This window comes from Mesitornis unicolor, unplaced genomic scaffold (genome assembly GCF_000695765.1).
Source record: "Mesitornis unicolor isolate BGI_N332 unplaced genomic scaffold, ASM69576v1 scaffold53612, whole genome shotgun sequence".
Lineage (NCBI taxonomy): Eukaryota > Metazoa > Chordata > Aves > Mesitornithiformes > Mesitornithidae > Mesitornis > Mesitornis unicolor.
Window position 1 is genome coordinate 12314 of NW_010172280.1, and position 21199 is coordinate 33512.

At 36.8% G+C, this 21199-nt stretch overlaps 1 protein-coding gene across 2 annotated transcripts in view; it reads right to left on the bottom strand.

Moving 5' to 3' along the window:
• Window positions 1-19846, bottom strand: part of FAR1 (fatty acyl CoA reductase 1) — a 23776-nt gene extending 3930 nt beyond the window's left edge. The window contains exons 1-9 of one of the 2 annotated variants that reach the window (XM_010180306.1): window positions 19656-19846; window positions 15673-15848; window positions 13531-13710; window positions 11598-11775; window positions 10492-10536; window positions 10246-10364; window positions 9736-9803; window positions 7525-7696; window positions 1069-1198 (exon numbers count right to left, since the gene is read on the bottom strand). In XM_010180306.1, coding sequence (XP_010178608.1) covers window positions 1069-1198; window positions 7525-7696; window positions 9736-9803; window positions 10246-10364; window positions 10492-10536; window positions 11598-11775; window positions 13531-13710; window positions 15673-15848; window positions 19656-19844 — 1257 coding nt within the window. In that variant the 5' untranslated portion in view covers window positions 19845-19846. Of the gene's footprint in view, window positions 1-1068; window positions 1199-7524; window positions 7697-8010; window positions 8183-9735; window positions 9804-10245; window positions 10365-10491; window positions 10537-11597; window positions 11776-13530; window positions 13711-15672; window positions 15849-19655 lie in introns of both variants that reach the window. The other variant, XM_010180305.1, reaches the window with a different exon arrangement.
• Between the last annotated feature and the right edge of the window lie 1353 nt (window positions 19847-21199).

Genomic DNA, 21199 nt, shown 5'->3' on the forward strand with positions numbered 1-21199 from the left:
TATTAACCACCAAACCATAGCAGAAAATATCTGAGTTGCAATACTTTATTTTAACACATACATGTATCTTCCTGTGAGACATACTGGGGCAGGGAGAAGAACAGTAACTCCATGCCATTACAGCCTCAATATTGAATAACTATATTTTGAGTAACTTGGAATGAATCCAGTGAGATTTGCTTAACTTTCCCAGCCATCTAAGGGGTGGAGAAGTGAGAATCTGGCAGCACAGGCACACATGGAGCAAACAAAGGTAGCGTGGGTCAATACTAGTCACCAGGATGAACCAGCTAGCCACATCCAGGTGTTTCTGTTACTCTGAGATTGGTAAACATAGCACAAGAAAAAAAAATAAAGGCTCACATAGATGGCCAACAACACACTGTGGGGAGACTTAAGATTTTTCCTTTGAGCTCTTTCATTGACTTTACTCAGACTCAGCACTCAACAACAGTTCTCAATCTTCCTCAGCAACTCTGAAGACTTTTCTGTTATCCTGCTTCTGTCACACATTTCCCCCTGCATGGGGCAGTTTTAGTCACACAGCAAGAACGTACCTCAAAGAGGTGAGAGAATTCACACTTCATTTATTTGAATACATGTGGCTCTCTCGCCAAAACATGAGAAGGGTATATAGAAGTTGTTACTAGTTTTTAAAGAAAAAAAGGCAAAAAAGTCCCTCAAAACCCACCTCCTGTTCCTCAGAAAAAAGATAGTGGTCAAGAAGTCAAGTCTTGTTTTATTTATGATGTAGGCAAAGCCATAACAGCTTGGCCATTGGATGATATATGGCCACACGAGATCAAATGATAAGGCCAAAGACATCCTTTTATATAAGGCCTCCTTCAAGGGCATCCTGGCCTTCTTCATCTCTGATCACACCGCTGATCTAGCTCATAACACAGCCCTGGCCCAACTGAAAGGATGTGACAGGAATCTCCAGCCCTGAGTTAGTACTAGGGTTAGATGTACATTACAGTAAGCAACATTACTATTTCATGTTCTTATTCAATCAATGAGCTTATATTTCACTTTCAGTGCCTATGCCCCCATCACACAGCTACTTGCCTTTTTGTCTTCAGGGTTTAGCTGGTTCATTAGCATAGTCATATTTTCAGTATTCCAGATCCAAGAATTGCTTGTAAAGTATTCCAATAACATCATGGCCTTATGAAGACGTGTTATTGTTTTCATCATCCTATAGTCCGAGGCATGGAATGTACAGGTTACAGTGGGAAAGATTCATTCGAACAAGAAAAAGACAGTAAGATTTTCATTATTTTACCCTCCAACCCCACACCCCTACATTAACAAATCCCATCTTGCTCTGTACCCAAAGCATGTTATATTAGATCAATAGGATATTTCTGCATATTATCAGTGGACTTCTATATAGTGTACAATCATATCTAGAAACAGAAATTATAGGACAGTCCAGTACAATAGCAAGTTTCTCACCCCCCCCAACCCCCCCAAAAAAAGAAGAGATGGTAAAATGTTGTCTTCTGTTAGTTACTCTTATTTTCGGACACAGAACAGTTTCCACTTCAGCACACTGGAACACCTAGCTGTACTGAACAATGTGCCTTGATGAAAGAGTCAAATTCCACAGTGCATAACAGATGCACATAGCTTTAAGCAAGGGAGTAAGTTACTCTGATCTTCCTGCACACTGTGCAAGACCAGATCTCTGTAACAAAACAAAATTGGTTTATTATGGTCACTAAAACATCAAGGCTTAAAATTACCAGAAGTATGGCTTAGTCCCTTAACTCCACTGCTTCTGAAGCAAGAGGCAGGAAAATATTTAAGGGCACAGACAGATATCCTGCTAGTTAGATGATAGTTCTGTGCTACTTCAAAATATGCAGAAATACCTTCCATCATCCTTTATTACACAGGAGAAGCAACTCTGCAAAACCATCACTTGGGAGTACAGAGAAATTATAAGGATCAAGTTGGGCAAGTTTCTCTTTTATCAGACTCTGAAGTGGATCCAAAGAAAATGAGAGTTATCGAGTCTCTCAGATGCAAAGTTCCCACATATGTGACAAGAAAATTATTTTAAATGTTCTAGAGATGGTCAATCAATTTTAACAGGCACTAACTAGTAGCACATAACCTAGTGCTATTAAACTCTTGCTTTGAATGCTTGATGCATTTCCATCTCACAGAACTGCTTCCAATTTGATCCTTACAGCAGGACACATGGATCATTTTAAGCACAGAGTGAGAAGAGGGAGGTGGGAGGAAAGGAAAAAAAAGCAGAACAACCCAGCAGTAACAGGAAACGTCTTTCTGAAGGTAAGTTTTGTTCAAAGTTCACAGAAGCAATAAAAACCACTGATTTTTCTCTGAAAGCTGCCTTGATGCATTCATACTTTTAGAAGGGATATAGCACATTGTCCCAGAAACTCTTCTAAAGAGGGTATTTTGCATCTCATTAGTGTCCCCTACTGTCATTAATGCCTGACATCTCAGTAAGGGAATATCAAAATTGCCCCTTTTCTTCTCATTAAATGGAGTAATACAAACTGCAGATGTCACTGAAAAAGTAGAGTATGTGTAAAGCACAAAAAGCACAAATATTTTTCCTTAAGTCCCATGGGAACCTACCTACAGAGTAATTTAGAGTTGTATTCAAATTTTAGACCACCGGCTAGTTTTGTTAGTAGACATTTCTAGATGCTTTCAAACACCCGTTTATAGTTTCACCAGTTGGACAAGGTGGCAACAGTGGGAGCTGGGTTGAACTAGAGTTCCTCTAATTGAAAAATAATTTGGAATATAGACTGTGCATCCAACACATATCTAGTGTAACAAGATTGAACTGAACATAAAAAAGCATAATAGTAAAGTCAAAAAGTTTAGAAATTAACTTGGAAAGCAAAGATCTCACTGGTCAGATAAACCAGAAAGACCTCATAGCAAAATGGCCTAGATTAAATTAGAGCCAAAGAGGACACAGCAGCTAGAGTGCTTACACTTTTTGCACAGGTCTGTCCACTGACAGTCTTGAAGATTCTTTAACTCAAATGACTTGCCCTTTTGTATTGCCCCAAATTGTGTTCTTATGCTAAGCTAGAAGAGCAGCTGAGTTTTAGTTAGAGTGCTTAGACTGCTACGGTTTAAGAAAGCTTCTGTCCCAGCAAAATGGTGCAAATGAGCATCTGATTAGACCAGTGTAGATTTTTAGCCTATTACCAGCCACTCCCATTGGTTTTTGGTCTTTCTAAACTACTGTGAAGACTCGCCTCTGCTGTGAATCCTGCTGTCTCTGCTTATGGATACGGTTTTAGAGTATAGCTAAGCTGACTTAAAAAAAGATTTAGGAAAAAAAACAACCAAATAAAATAGATTTAGTGACTGGCCACAGAACCAGCCGATTCAATTCATCAGTGGATTTTTTCTTTCCTTTGTAGGATTAGTGTCTTGGTTCATCAACCAAAAGAATCAAATGTCTCCACATTATCTCAACTACTAGATCGATTACAAAGTTGGTGTAAGAGGACCAACTTTCTTGGTGACAGCTTGTTAGTTTGCACTAAATCAACATGAAACATTTTTGGTTGGGTTTGTTTTTGTTTTTTAGAAGAACAAGAAGTAATGGTGACAGCCCCTCATTCAGAGATGTCAGTAATAAGTCTCATTTAGTGGACACGTGTATAGTTCTGGTAGACTAAGCTTTATAAATTCAATGGCACCATATTCCTCCTGCAAATGAGAATACACAACTCAAAAAACAGCATGGATAAACACAATGGAACTTTATCTCTCAACCTCAAGTTTTGAAATATACAAGTCACAGGTTGTTCCAGAGATAGCAACTGGATACAAGTCAAAATTATATCAAAGCCATATATAACGAGTCAGCATAATATCAAGCTTTGCATCACACCTTCTTCATAAGCTGAAGACAGAAAAAAGACAGACCTGCTGATCATCATAAAGAACTGAACATTTACAGCAGTCAGCAAGTCAGTGTGACAGCATGCAAAACTTTCACCTAGGTACTGGGTAGAATTTTGCCTCACTGCCATTAACACAAAATACATTACAACAGTTTGAGAAGCACATCACAGGGATGAAAAGTTTTAAGCAATAGTTAATTCAATTAGCCTTAAGTTAGATGGGCATGTTTCTACACCAGACAATCGAAAGCAACCTGGCTTAAGGCTATGACTGCATTTTGAAGAAGTCTTACACACAGCCTTCTGAATCCAAGTTAAAAACAGTTCTGATGCTAAACACAGACTGACCCTTCAGTGGATCTACAGGCTGCCAATCTGCAAGTCTCTGCATTAGCAATAGTTAATTATATGTAAAAAAACCCCACCAACTCCTCCACCCAAAACCTCCAAAATTCCTCCCAAGCTTTCAGATTTGTCTTTGTTCACATTTTAAATTTGGTTGAAAGCTTTGAAGTGGAAGACGCACTACTGGAATTCTAATCTTTCCAGCAGCTCTGTGGTTCCTTTAAGTATAGAACTGAAGAGTCCTTCCAAGAGGGAAATTATATTAATCTATGCAATAGATGGCTTGCAAGACAGCAACTATATGAAAGGTGCTTCATGTTAAGTTTTAAAAAGCTTTAAATTGAAGTATTAGAGTAGAAATTGATAGACAAATTATGTCCTTTACACCTCCCTACATACATCAACCAAACATTCCCTTTAGCTTTCCAAGAAGCAGTAAGAGAAAATGAATTGCAGGAGAAAACCCTGAATAACAACTCTAAATATTTCATGCCACTTTCTGCTCTTCTAGAGTAATTGGAAGGATCTGCTAGTGTGTACTTTTAAAGGCTTTAGGACTTCAAACGTACTGAACTGTTTTTAAATAACATAAGGTTTTGTTATGCTAAGTACTATGCAAGGTTACAGGAGAGAACTATAAATCTAATTAGACAATTAATAGCTTTGCTAAGCAACTAAGTATATGGCAAGCTGAGAACACTAACCCTAAACTTGGATGCTAAGGATTATCGCCACTATTTATCTAATTGCACAGTACTATAACGATCTTTAGTATGAAATATTAAATCTTCATTATGCGAATCTTTATTGCACATGTTCTTTATACAAAATTTGGAAGAAATATTATATGCATTATTTCTTCCTTCCCTTACCTGTTAATATTATCAGAGAATTGTTAAATTCAAGAACTGTCAACTAGGTGCAAAAACAACAAAAAGATTTCCATCTCACTAAAAACATTGCTTCCACAAGCAAGGTGCAAGAGAATGATTTCATACTGCAGAAAGATTTCAACAGATAGGTTTTCAAAACAGCCCGAACAGGAAGACTTTTTAATTATTATTATAAGCATAATCCTTTAGTTCTGAAGGGCCATAGAGGCCTGGATCCATTTCTTCCAGTTGTTCAAAATTTCTCATTCAGTTGCAGTACAATATCCTGACAGTTAAGTCTACACAGTAACTTCATTGTTTAGTTTTTCCTACATTGTACATGATAAAGACCTCAGAAGTGCATTCAGACTCAGCACAGAGAGGGGTAAGCTATTGACCACGTGAAGTCAAATTAGCAAAGTATTTGAATTTTGCTGTGCTGATTTTACTACCTTTTTACTATACTGCTCAAGTCTTTGTAATAAATCATGATGGAAGAGGTCACATTTTAGATTAAATCAGCCCTTCTTCACTTAGAACAGCATTATATTGAGTTTAAGCATCTCCAGTAATGCTTCCAAGGCTTTATAAGTTTCCTAGTACATGCTACCTGATAACTAAAATCATTCTGTCAACTGGACAGAATGACCACAGCAACAGTTGTGCATCCCTGTATCATGACTGTCTCCAGCCCATCAGTCAAAACAACCTTTCAAAGTACTTTGAGCTAGAATACTAGAAAAAGTAAAAGAGGAGAGATCCATCTCAAATTTCTTCTATTATTAAACAACATATGAAGCCCATTAGGATTTAATACTGTATGCCTTGCTCACATCTATACATTTATTTACATCTATTGCTCCTATTGCAGGCTCCCATTTTAAAATCTTTAAGAAAAAAGAGAGAGAGAAAGAGAGAAAAGCAGTATATAATGAAAGCTAAATTCCTGTAAGTGGGCTGGGTATCAAACTTAAAAGCTTTTTCTTTCAAGTGCGTTTGAGTAACCTTAGTGACTGAACAATAGCTTGTTTTAGTTGAATCTCTCCCACCTTTCCTCCAAACTGGAAATCTTGTGCATGATAAACTCACTCACCCACTGCTACATTAAACCAATTAGGAATACTCCTATCACTAATACTTCACAGGCTAAAAACTACATATTTAATGTTACCAATTGTACTAGTACTGACTAAACTTCTAAATTTCATCTTTGGACATCAAGTAAGAACTCAGGAAAAGTGAGAATAAGATTCAACATTCCCAGTGTTATTACATAAAAGTGCTGAGAGCATTCTAAATAACATGACTATTCACAGCCTTGCTGTACTCCCATTGGTCAAATACTTCAAAGACTAGACGCCTTTTAAAGACTGACAAGATTCTGGCATTCATAACCATTTGAAATACAGGTTGGCATTTATAGTATAACTATTTTTAGTTATTTTAGTATAACTATTTTTATTTTGATGAAGTCTTCGCATTTGTCAATTAAAAAAAATACAGAGATTCCCTAAGAGTAACTTAAAATTGCAAAAGAACATAAAAGCTAGGAACTTGTATGTTCAATACCTTAACTTGATCTGAAGAGCTTACATCTTTTTAATGTGGGAAAATTGCTGTACAGGTGCAGTCTCCTGCCACTACTGTTGCTGTATTACACTATTCAGCAGGCTTGGAAGAACAGAATCCAGGACAGTTGAGAAGTTTTTTCCTACAAACCACCTACATGGCTTAGTTCTACTGATCCAGTACCAAGAGTGTTACAGAACTTTTCCCCTTCCTTGTAAGACAGACCTAGACTACAGGACAATGAATGAATACTCACTTGTACTAATACACTGTCACCACAGTGAAGACTTTATAGAGTCTGAGGACAAATACTTTTGAAAACATAACATATGCAATGAGTTAAGATCATATAGCTTGGCAAATCTGAAACAAATTGAAGTGACATCTTATATTCCTTCTACATAATTTAGTTTAGTCTATTTAGCAGAGCTATGCCAATTTCACCACTTAAGAAGTTAGCCAGATACTAGTGTAAATATTATAAACTGAATGGAATCTTGAGATGATACAAACCAACATATCAGATAGAATTGTATCATCTACAGGAATAACCCGCAATTATTAACTCCGTCTCCCATTCCATTTTCAGTTTATAACAACAACAACAATCTTAATGCAAGCCACTTCCTAGAGTTCAATGACTGGTTAGGATTCTGATCCAAGACATCTCAGAGAGCATTGTTGTGCCAGTCATTAATCTCTTCAAAACACAGCCATCAGATTGTTATTGCTTATAGTTAGTAAATCTAGATAGTGCCCATGCCATGTCTTCTTCACAAGTCTCCACCACCTTACCACAGCAAGATTTTTCACCCTGACCTTCTTACCGTGGTTTATGACCTGTCAATCTGAGCATAAGATCGTGCAAAAATGCAGGCACTGTATGGCTGACTGCAGTCCAATATTGATACAAGAGGGGGTTGGATTGGAAACTAACATTAGGGTGCCTTACTGCACTTTCTAATGGATTTATCTTGAAATTCAAATTAATGTGGTATCCTGTAGGAAAAAATAAGGATCAACACATTTTGAATATTGATTATTCAAGAATAAACATCACTTGCTAGATCTTAATTCTGTTTACCTTGACTACTCAAAACCCCAAACTATCCAACAAAAACATTCTCATTTTTGCTAGAAAGTTCAAAGTCACTTTGAATTCAAGGACCTGTTCTCAGGAAAAAAAGTTTTAGTCACAAAGCACTCAGGGGAAGAAAAAAAAAATCTAAAAATAATCAGTGTACATCAATAGTGTAAGCATAGCTTTGTTTAAAAGTCAGAGGAACAGACAAGACAGAGCTAGTCACCATTACCTTGGGCTTCTTCCAGTAATCCTGAGGTAGATATCATACAGGAATGCTGGGGCCTTATGGCTTACAGCAATCCAGTAATGATATAAAAGGTGATTGGAAGTTAGATTTACATTGGGCCGTCTGAAGGCCTGTTCGAGAGGATTCCTCTTGAAAGTAGAAATTACATGGTATTCTGAGAAAGAAAAGTTGCGTAACAGCTTTGATAATAACCATGTAAAATTTAATGGTTTTCAAAGTACATTACAGTGTACAATATTTACATTGTTATGTTATTTAAATAGCCATCCTAACTCTTCTACAGTCCACAGAAACTAGAACAAAGTCATAAGCTTTTAACCTAAAGTACTGTTCAACTGATTCTTATTATAATCAAGAGGTCTTTTATACCTTCATCTTCAGTATCACATTTTATTGTAGCTTCTCTCTTTCTGTTCCTCTTCCCTACCTGAGGGGTTGTTGGTTTCAAAAATTCACAGCAATTTCAGTTGATATAGCATGTAAAGCTATTTAAATAGTCATCTATATTTCATGAAGAAGGCTATTCTGATCTCTTGTGCAAAGGAAAACTTAAAAACAGACTGCGGACTCTGCAAGCATCTGAAGTGCATTTCAAATGACATTTTCAAACAACTTGTCCATACTTAAGCATTAAGAAAAAAGGGATTGGGATGGGAATCCATGTGAAACTCCTGCTGACACATGAAAATTCTGTACCTGACAGATATAACTTTAAAAGTTACATTGATATTCACCTCTCCTCCTAATCACCTTTTGTAACTATGTGTTGTTTATAGACAGTGTTTAAACACACCAATTCAAATTAGGATATAAATGAAGTCAGCAATTTTCCAAGTTTGGCTGAAGCAATAAGGCTTATAAATACAGATACATATAAAACAGGCAAAACCAAGTAAAAAGCATGAAGAAAGTAGTAAAGAAAAATAGATTTAATTATTAAGTTAAAGAAAAAAAAAATCTTCAGAACTCTATTGCTAAAAAAATTGAAAGCTAATAAACAAGTTTACCATGCCAGCCAGCTTATATTACTATTTATAACAAAAACTGTTACAAAGCTTTTGGCATGTGGTTTACATTTTAGTCAGGATATCCAAGACTTGAAACTAAGTGGCCATACTTTCTTAAAGACTACTTTTCCCTGTACATGAGTAGTTGAAGTCTCAGGTAGCTAACTGAAGAGTAAAAAAGCCACCTCAACCAACAATTAACTTAAGTGAAACTCAATCAACAATTAACTTAAGCAAAACACAACAAAGAGCCACAAAACTATTTCCATACCTCTCAATTATGCAGATGTACAAAACATCTAATTGTGGGCTGTTTATCCATATGTATTTAGTAAGGTTGGCATTAAACCCAGTATCACTACTGTTCCTCTGAGCAACGCTTTTCCCTGCACACTACCTAAACTCTGCAGATTAGGTCATGGCAGTATCAAACAGAAAAATCACTTCTCCCATGGTTGAAGTTATAATTGAATTAAAAAAAACTCACCAAGAGCAAAATATAACTGATAATGTTGCAAGGGGAGAATACTAACAATGGAAAATAACGAAAAAGCACAATAAACTGCAAAATTGAGAGGTATGGCTATTTTACTAGCTTCAATCATAAAAATGCAGTATTACCTACTGATTATAGGCTGTACTTTTATTATTAGACCTCATTTTTCTATTAAGGCTTATGAAAAAAAGAAACACAGCATACCAACTTCACTCCAGTGGAAAGGATTGGTGCCACCTGTTGTACAGTTATATACCATGATATTTCTTGGTCTGGGGGTAAAAGGACAAAAGAGGCAAACAACCTTATAAAAGACATACCCAAAGCTATCCTTTCCCACAACAGCATCATTTACATAAAGCAGAAAGCATCAGCCTCATGTTAGATTTTTTGCTTTCTGTATCCCTGTTCTCCTCCTTTAACTATCCTATTTCTTTTCTTTCAGAGAAGGCATCACTACATTACTCATGTACTGATTACAAGACCCAGGAAGGAATTTTCAGGCATAGCTTGTACAACAGCATCAGTAAGCGGTATCTTCCTCTTTGGCATAACGGAGTTACACTCCAACGTTACTACAACGTTAGAACCTTAGATTCCTTTGGCCTGAGAACATCTAATTCTTCTGATTAATAGTTCAATAGAAGACTGATTTATTAGAATACACAATGCAATTCCAAAATATTTGGTATTCTCTATTGTCACCTGTTATACCTATTAACTCCAGAATACCAGGCTGCAGCCAGTGTTGTATTGACAACAACATCCACTGGAACAAGATCTGCTACTGCGCTGTTGGAAGCTCTCATTGTTCGAAGAATTCCTTTTCCTGCCTTGAAGAACAAACAACAACAACAACAACAAAAGAAAGAGACAGAAGACCCACCAGTAAAATATGTGAAGCTTTGTTGCCTTCCAAAAGGAGGCAAAAAAACCAAATTAAGCATATTCATTACTTACAGCAATGAAGAGACCACTAGGTCCATTGAAGTTATCGATCCATCCCTATTATGAACAGGAGGGAAGGAAAGGATTTGGTTAGAGTATACTGAAGTCAGCAGTTTCAACTGAAAATCTGAGAAGTTTCTACAAGTATAAGGGGTGGAGGGAAAAAGAGACTAAACAAGGAGAAAGATTAATTTCCATGTCATAACAAAATCTGGTGATGTAACAAGTTGCTATGACTCGGACAAGACATCTTCCTGTAGATTCACTGGTCCTTTAAAGTGAGATGCTAAACTGTTCATTTCTTAGTGAATAAACCTGCAGGGCATTGGCTGCAGAAATGTGTTTATGTTGAAACTATTCACATTTAGAAGTATTATTAGACTAGCTTCTAGCAACTCAAAAGACAGATAAGTAGTTTTGCTATCAATTATTAGTTTTTTCATTTTTCAAACAGAAGACATTCTTGCTCAACTTTAATGACGGTATTTAAATACCATATACTTCATAGTCTGACATGTACATTGCACCTACTCAGAAAGGTAATCAAAGTCAATTATATGGATTTTTAAGTGCTCGAGAGACATTCAGTCTTGAACTGGAGAAACTATTCCAACACCAGTCTCCCATTGAGGAGAGACATATACTGGATATATCTATATCTAGTATATAGAATATATACTAGATATTAATACAGCATGCAGTACACAGAACTTATGCCATCCCCTGCAAAGTTTACAGAGTTTGACTAAAAGCGGAGCCAACACATCTTTATGTCCTGCAATCCCCAGTTTTCTTAGTCACCCTTTGCAGCTACTGATACACCAAAGCATAAGGAAAACAGAAGAAGATACACAGAATCGTGAAGTTAAAAAGCTGACAATTTATTTAGTGTGTGAAATATCTTCCATTGAGATAGAAGTGTTTTGTTCTATGATTAGAAGTAATTTACCCTTAAGTTTCACACATAAGAATACCACATCAGAGTTGTTATCCAGAAGCAACCAAGTCACAACTTTAGTCTAAAAGATTTTCCTCTCCAAAGGTCGCTGGATAAACAGGCTGTCAGTACATACTACACTTTACAGGCAAGATGGTCAGGTGAAAACTTAGTGACTTACAGGAAAAGGCTCCTTCCAGCTAGCACCAACAATAGATGGCCTTATAATGGCTGTGTTTAGCTTTGCACCTTCTTGTTGTACTACATATTCGGCTAAGGCTTTTGTATATATGTAAGTATTGGGTCTGTCGCCTATCAGTTTAGGAGTAATATCATTCACTAGGCCATCATCCATCCACCTAAAGAAACAAAATAAGAGGCAAATTACTGCACACTGCTTGACTGGGGCAGGGTGGGGGGAGATGACAGACAGCAAAAATAGTACGTAAAAGATAACCAGATAAAAATACTTTGGAAAGCAAAATGAAAATCCAATCTCTTCTTCAAAACACCATCCAAGACAAATAAAAATAATAATAATCTAAAAAAAAAAAAAATCACACCAAAGCATTAGCATTCCCCTAGAAGCTGCATAAGCACAGAGGAATAAGAAATTCTGTGAAGAAATTTAGACAGTAATTAAAAACTCAGTTCTGTACTTCATGTTTCTGCAACAATCCCAGTATCTAACACTAACCTAGTACACTTTAAATCTCTGTTTGATTTTCAGAATTTAACACCAACTCCCACTGAAGTTAGCATGTCACATACTTCTTTCTGCTTTAAGCAGCTGGAAGTTGTAAAACATTTCCATAAGCATTTTTGTATCAAAAAATAAATGTCTGCTGACAGCTTATACTGTGTTTAACTAGAAAACCACGTAACCTTCTAAATAACATTCGTCAAAACACAAGAACTATGGGGGTTTTTTGCTTATTGAAACTGAAGACGAAGCCCAAAGGCCAGAAAAATCAAGTTTAATAAATCCTGCCTGTTACACATTTTTGTTATACGCTACCATTTAATTTAAGGTGGCAATGTAGAACCCTTCTGAAAAGGGATTTTAAGGAAGGAAGAATGTTATATTTGAGATCCCACAGCAGCAGTGTAGTTAAGCTGGTTTGATTAAAGACATTACTACCAACTTACAGAAGACTTTATACTGACTTCATGCTCATTTTGTTTCAAATTAAATCTTAACATCGAAACATTATAGAGCAACTGCCAAAAACAAAGTCCTTCAGCAGTGCTTTGGTACTATTTCATACTGTACACTGTAGAAAGTAAGCACATTTATAAACTTTGTTCATTTTTCTGGGGTGGATGTTGTTAAAGTTACCATGACTTTTTTTTTCCTCATTTAAACAAAAAAAAAAACTAAAATGAAAACAAGTTTCTCAGTACAAGGATTATTAACTACTACATTACACTTGACTTATCCCATATTTGCCATCTGTTCCAGTTAGGGTTTGACAGCTATTAAATAAGATCTCAGGGCAGCTAATAAACACAGAAAAAATATACAATGAGTAATATTTCCTCCCCTCCAGTAATGCCCACTTCAAGATTAAAAAGCTACAGAAAATAGATTTCCAATGTTTGCACTCCATGGATACCTAACAGAACTACTTCTACAGCTGTGTTTCTAAGCAGTTTAGTAGTATTATTTCAGTATCTCAGTCTGATCTTGCAATGGCATTTAGGTGGATGTAGTGTAGGCTAATGTTACATGGGACTGTCTTAGTTTTATCACGTTCCTTCACAATGTTAGTGCTAGCACACTTGTAACAGTACAGCCTTTTTGTTTTTAATAGCTCTTGATTCAACACATCATACAGCTGAAAAACTGCCACTCTCAGCACACAGGAGGCATCTTGAGTAGATATAAGCATCTCTTTCTTTCAGTACCGCTCCACACCTAGCTCAGCTGTATAAACACACACAAACCTTAGCCCATCTTCTTTACAGAGAAGGGAAGTGTCAGCCATGCTGTCAGACTTACAGGACAGCATAAGCTAATTTCTTCATCTTTCAGGTTCCTAACCATTATTTTAGTACTTCATTACTAGGAAGCAAGTGGTTACAGATCACTGAAGTAGCTACGTAACACATACTCGAGAGAATCTATCAGTTTCCTGGGATCAACGGGGGGTGGATAAACTACTTCCTCAATCTGTTTTCGATTGCAATATGCATAGGCGGTCGAAACATGCATGAACACTTCCAGATTCTTCATACGCTGTGCCAAGAAGAGGAGCTGTTGTGTGGCAGTCACGTTTAACTGAACAGCATCTCTGTTGATTAAACAGAATTTTGATTAGCAGAAAGCAAGGCAAAAACAAGCAAAAAGAAATAACTACTCAATTCACTCCTAAATGCCTCAGTGATGGGTATATAAAGTAGTCATAAATACTCCACCCTCCCCCAAAAAACAGCATGTACAGTGTCCTAACCTTCTACTTAAGACAATATGCAAAAGTCTTAATCTGGAACATCTCTCAATGTTCAGGATAATCAGGATAATTTTACTATGTTTTACCCTGTTCTTACTGGCATCCTCACGCTCTGTTACTAGACTGGGAAAGTCAGCATACCATTGATCTCCTCAAGCTAAATTCCAATCCTACATTTTTCATAAAATGTGAAGAAAATAATGCAACACAACACATAGCTGCCACATGAGATGCATCTCTGAAATTCCTAGTTCAAACTGAGTTAGGTCAGCAACTCAGAAGGAAGGCTTAGAGGGCTATTAAGTTGAAGACTGGCATCAATAGCACAACAGAATTATAGGAAGGAAGGAAAAAAAATGGAAACCTACCAAGAACCACACTTTCATCCTCCAACTTCATTGCTTCTCATTAAAATAGAGCCCTTAATGACACAGTAGGTGTATTGCTACAATTCCCACCAGAACACAGTTTACTGATCAACTATGATTATTACATGATTATTTTACATAATTCAGATATTCTCTCCAGCCTATAAAACTCTATGGGCATTAATTTTCTTGTATACATTGTACTAATAAGCTAAGTTTCAAGAATACAGCTAAATAAGGCTTTAATCAAAGTCTCTGCAACAAAGTGTTACATTAAAAAAAACTAAAAAAATTTCCCTTTCCCTCCACCAAATAAGCACTAAGTTTAAGACTGCTTTTTAGTTTTGCTGGGGTTTTTTGGGTTGTTTGGGTTGTTTTTCTTAGATAAAGTACTCTTCTCAGTCTTCATAGCCTCTTTCAAAAAGCCAAAGTTCATAATAAGAGCAGTACGTATCACTTTTAGATACAAAAGTGTATAGCAAGTACAAATTAGGAAAAGTTCCAAAATAAGCCCAAGCATTTTGCTTTCTTGACTGTATTTCTACCACTGTCTCCAAGCCAAGTATTCTGAACTTTACATCACTTATTTCTGTCAGATGTCTGACAAAGGCTGCTTTAGGCGGTCTTCCAATCTGCAAGGTTCCTTCCAGCACATCTGCCAGGAAAGAGTTGAGGCCAGAGCACCTAAGAAATGCTTGCATTTTCTATTTTGCTAAAAACCACAGTGGGCCCACCAAGAAAGTGGAAACTGCTAGAGGCCTCTTCTACCAAGACCCCATTCCACCAGTCCTTCAAATTGTTTTAAAGTCCCTCTGGGTTTTTGTCAGGTTGGCAGTTCCTTAGCATTTCAAGACCATAAAACAGTGATAAACACGGGCTAACCTATGACATTTCACCGTACAGTACAGGATTCATAGTAGTGCCAGCCTTTGTAACAACTCAAATAAAAACTGAGTTGATAAGTATTTAATCTCAGAAGTTGCTTTAAATCCCCCCCCCCCCAAAAAAAACAACTAACACACACCCAGAAAAACCCAAACCAAAAACCAACACAAAACCTGAGGGGCGTACAGCAAAAGAAGAATAATTTAATTAGTTTCTAAGTGCTAATATTGTTCTTGTCTTTTTGCCTAAAGCTTTAAAAGGTAAGAACTTTTATGTTGAATAGCGTAATTTCAACCTCTAGCAAAGCAGGTCTAAATAATATGCCTCCATATTCCTAAAAAGAGCAAATGAAAACCCAACAGCTTAAGCTAAGTTTGGGGGAAAAGATTATTACCTTCAGGGGTACTGTGAAATTAAAAAGCACACAAATACCAGGAGTACAAGAAGTAGCCTGAAAGGCTAAGTATTTGCAAAATTGTGCAGACACCAGATTTACCCCCTTCCTTTCAGTACCATTGGTTTACCAGAGTACACAGAATTTTAGACTCACCTTAGTGCTTCATTGAATCTGACCGTAGCAGCACAATGAAATATTATATTAATGCATTCTATAAGTTTTTCCTTGATTGGTTCACTCAGGTCAAGTTCAGGCTGTGTAAGTTCACTCGTAATTACTATTATTTTTGTTCGGAAGTCTGGTTGCTCATCTCTCAACCTGTCAAAGAGCTATCAAAAAAAAAAAAGACTAAAAATTCAAACTAACCGCCAGTGAAAATAAGAGATACAAGTTTCACTTAAGTAAAGAAAAAAACTCCACATCTTCTGCCTATACAGAGTTATACCTCCTTATTTCTCAAGATCATCAGTAAGTTAGAAAAAAGTGTGTTAGGAATATTACAACATTACTGACTTCCTATGAACATATTGAGTGATGAAGTTATGCACACTTTATCACACACAGTGACAGCAGTATCACATATGTCAATTAGAAAGTAATGAGACTTCAATTTGCACTTTTTTTTTTAAAATCCTCGTCCCTACCCTTAAAACCAGATCTCTAACAATATCAGAAGGAGGAAGGAATGGTCTCTATTAGACACTAGGACTCAAGAGAAATTTTAAGGAGCGGTCTAAATACTGCAATGTCTTTTCTTTCAAAGGGCAAAATCTGCCCACATCCCAAGCTTGGTAATAACTATTCAAATTATTACAGTCTTGCACAAGTCATGCCACTTTTTAGGTTCAGAAAGTTTTCATCAAGTTTTAAAAATGTCCATTGATTTAAGAAATGCTCTCCTGAGATTGCACCAGTTTTGGGGAAATTTCAGATGAAAACTGTTTCTCTGGCTAGTTAAAAGAAAAAAAGGCACGGTTAAAGGCTACATACCGCGTTAGAACATCTGATCAAGCCTCATCAAATAGGTGTTTAACTCATCACACTGAAAAATTCTCACCCATATTATATTCCATCACATATTCTCCACATAATTAACTGGGTTTTAATGATGTGGCTTAACACATACAGATAAAAACTCTTGCCTCATCTTATTTACACTCACTAGTATCCAAGCTTTCATGAGCAAAACAGTACTGTGGGAATAAAACACACTTGAAAGTTTCACCAGAACAGACAGACCCCTCTTTTTAATTGTACAGGGGCCAAAATCTTAGCAATTGCTTCAACACAAGTCAATTAAAATGCATTAAAATCACAGCAGTATTTTTTTTCCTTTAAGCATACAATTATACCAAATGCAAATCGTTAAGATAATTCCTTACAGAATGAAGGGAAGTGAATTCATTTTCAGCTATTAAGACACCTACAGGTGTAGTTTCATGACTTTTAGGGCAATATCAGTTTGTAGAGCTATCAAAACACACTGGTTCCTCTCCCAGCTTCTTTATTTTCATGTGACTTCTCCTGCACTGGCAAAAGCAAGCAGTCTGATGGCTGTGTGAACTTCAGCTTGTAGGTCCAGCTGAAACATATTTTTTTTTTTGGTAGATATTTTTTCAGCTCAACTGTGAGCTAATGCAGCTCACTGTGTGGACACCAGAAGTAGTAATGGTAATGCTACAGTAAGAATATGAGACATCTCCCATCATAGAGGTTTTGAACTGAGTCCTCAAACACAAGGCTTCACCTTAAAGGAAAAAGCTGCTGACACAGCACTTAAAGCCTTTGCAATTCTTAGAGGTACAGCAAACAGTGCTTACCTAAAGGCAGGAAGCCTTTTGTCATTCTGAAAACAAATGCACTGTGTTTTTAGTTGGCATGACTGTGCTTGCCTCCAAGGAACTGAAGCAACTACCTTTTAACCATATTGACCTGTGGTGCACATTATAATAGAAAAGCACTCCCATGGATAAGCACTTAAGAGTCAGTTTGGTACTTTTAGTTTGCGTGTTATATCTGTTCTGCCCCTTTCCACATTATTGCTACAGACCTCATACTAGCACTGAGATCAGTACAAAGGGGCACAAGAACAAAAACCTAGAGCACATGCAATACATATGGCAAATTAACAGAGAAATTAAGATATCTGAAGTCCAAAGGAAGTAGAAATCTCAACATTTTTTAGCTATTTGCAGCTCATTTTAATTATCACATTCACCTGTTTAGATTTTAAACTCTTGAAGAAAGAGCATGTCCAAGCATCTGTAGAACACCTAATGAGTCCATCCAAATTGTTAAAAATTACTGGCAGGGCCCTTGCAACTGGGCAACTTAAGACAACAGATCCTATGAAAAATTTTCATAGTATTTTGGAGGAATCTTGATTACCTTAATGCCAGGTAATCAACACACTTTCAATCTAATTCATCTAACCATGTGACAAACATCTGGCCCTATCTCCATCTCTGCATAGATGTGCAACACCATCCCTTTACGTTCTTATTCTAGAGACTAAGATGTAGGCCTACCTCAAGCAGTGGTCCTGCTTACCAGGGCTTCTGTTGTGAAGCTGTTCCAGCAGCAAGTGCTCACCCAAAACCCATAAAACACATCAGATTGCTTCTAGTCTATACCAACTGCTGCTGAGACAACAGAAGGTGAAGACTCAATTTAAAAGTCTTCTACAACACTTAAGTTTCCCAAAAGCTATACTGAGGCTTAAGTCTTACTGAAGTTTAAGTCAGCCCACCCTACTGCTACTCTCCTCCCTGCCCAAATATTCCCCACTTTTTATTTGGGTAATAGTGCACACAAAAAGGGGATTCAGAAACTTCTCCTTTCTCATCTCAGACTTCAATCTGGAGATCTTCTCCTTGTTTCAGGGAGTGACAAATGGTAGGTTTTATGCAGAAAGAATTTGCGACTCGGTTTTAAGACAGAAGTCATTCTGTTGCATTCTGTGACATTGCACAGGACTGCAAGCAGATGCTTTTGTGCAATGCAGCTACAATTTTGACATAGCTACAGAAAATTATTTACTAGACACACATATATCCTCACGTCTGCTGCAATCTTAATTTGTCAAGAGTAGTAGAAAATCACTGCCTTACTTAAAACAACTTAACCCCCTCCTAGCCTAAGGGTATTAATACTTTCTCATTGATGCCCTTTAAGCACTTTCTAAGCACACACTTTGTAGAAACTACACTGCATCTCAACTATTTCCTAAGTCTGAATAATTAAACTGCCAACTCCCATGTCCCATAACAGAAAGACCTGGACAGAAATAAACAAACTGTGCTTTAGCAAAGTTCATCCTGCAAACCTCTCCCCTTCCTGCTCATCTTTCTCATCATAAATGGAATACTCTGTAGTAGAGATGGGCAACACTAACAGATGATTCTAAATGTAGTAGGAATGTCCAGCCTAGCTCATCAGAATATTAAGGTAATGACTCTCTTCAGGAGGAAAGTACCTCATGCAGCATGCACATAAAATCATTTAGATAGCCACTTTGATAGTTCTATGGCACAGAATTTCAGTGTCTTTCCTTTATTGCCACAGGTTTATAGGCATCTGTAGGACTAACAGAAATCCATAACAGAATCCACTAAGACAAACACTTCTGTTCTGTTTACAAACATAAGCTATTTAAACTACCCATTGAGATCACATATTCTTGCTTACTGGTACATCCAATAGCTCAATCAAGAAAAAGTACTAAGCTTCATCTTACAGAAAAGAAAGCAAGACACAAGAAGAAAAAGTGACTTCCTTGAGATCTAAATAAGAGTCTCAATCCCATCTTTCAACTCTCAGTCCATTTTGCCTCTTGTACTTGATTATCTATTCTTCTAACAAGTTTTAATTCAGGTGTTTTACTTCTCAATTCTGCACTATGACTGAATATCCTCTTCCAGAATTAGATACAGGATAATTTTCCACTACTGGCTTTACTAGAGATTAACAGCTTGAAAACCAGCTCCAGAACCACTGCCACGTTTTGGGATTTTATATTTCTGTTAGAATGAAAAAACATTTAACAACAGTATTTTGCTTTAGACAAAGTTGTTCTCAAAATAAAATAGGAACATTATAAAGGACAAAAACATACTTTGTGAGCGTATGACACATACCTTACAGCTGGTAATTTCTTCTATTCGTGCTTCAGGTGTCTGCCCTGCTTTGTGTCTTACCAATACATACACTGCTTTCACTTTAGGACAAGATCTGAGCAACTTTTCCAGAAGCACTTTTCCCATGAAGCCTGTAGCTCCTGTCAGAAGGACATTCTTTCCTTCGTAGTACTCGGGGATTGACACCATTATGACCTTAACAAAAGTTAAAAACAAAAGTGTATTAAAGAACTTCTAGGAATTCAGATTTGCAGAAGATATAAATAAACAGCACAGATGTAAACACTCAATCTTGTACCTGAAAGCCTTTTTTTAACCTATAACCAGTACTTAAAGATGTCCTTTTTTTCACCACATTCCAAAAGAGTCCCACAGGGTCACTAGAGTCATCCCCGATCTTCTTGTAAATTGCCTCCATTAACAGTGTCTTAAGGAATTAGACACCCACTCAGTCATCTAGGAAAATGGCTCCACTTCGGTCTATTTTTACCTCTACACACACGGCTCTTTACCACTCTAAGTGGCTGTTCCATGTAAACTAAAGGTTGTATCATTAAAATATAATCACAAGTAGACACTTCAAATATGTTGATAGAAGACAGGGAGTCAAGCATCTGTCAATTGCTGGCCCTGGTATTTCGCCTGTGTCAGCTAAGTCCCCCACCAGTGTCAGGCTAAGCCTTCCTGCAAATCATGCTAGGCCAGAGAGAAGGTATAGTTAGTTGCTTGGTATGAGATCTGCTGGTTTTATATCGATTAGAACAAAACCATGCAGTTATACAAACAATACAGTTTTCCAGCCTTTACATCAATTAAGTCAGTTGGGTCTCTTTACCCAAATAAGTTATTAGAATTCTCACACAAACTAAAGATTTGAATTAGCCACAAATACACGTCCTAACAAAAGGTACTGTTACTCAAATTCAGCACAAAGCTCAAAAGTGGTGTAGGTTTTGCTTCAGTTAGGAAGTTAACTATGAGAATTATTATTTCTTTCACCTCCTTTAATCAACCACTTGGAAATTCAGTCTAATTCTAGATACTGGAAACTGAAAGACTTTCTAAGAACAGACAATTTCTCACACTAATGTGATCTTTGGACCATGACCTGCATGAACTGTAGAACTGAACCTGCGCCTCAGGCTAACTTCAAGCCATTCTGCCCAATATATCAGTGTCTTTATTGTAACCCCCAAACATCTACTTTCACTGTAGAAGATCACAGCATATGGATACACTTCCACTATGTTTTACCAACGTTTCTAATTAGACTTATAAAAATAATAACCTGATGTAGTGAAAGTCTAGTTGTAGTTCCCTGTAGCAGATCCACACACAATTATGACCAAAACACTAGATTCCATAAAACCACCCTACTAAAAAAAGCAACAAAAATGAGTCGCCTTCAACACAGATGGAGCATTTCTTAAGCAAGTAAGAATTACAACACTGAACACCTAAACACGATGAGAGCCTTTCTTCACCTATCACCTAAGAATAAAGGAATGCAACTTCTAAATATCACAGAATCACAGAATCACAGA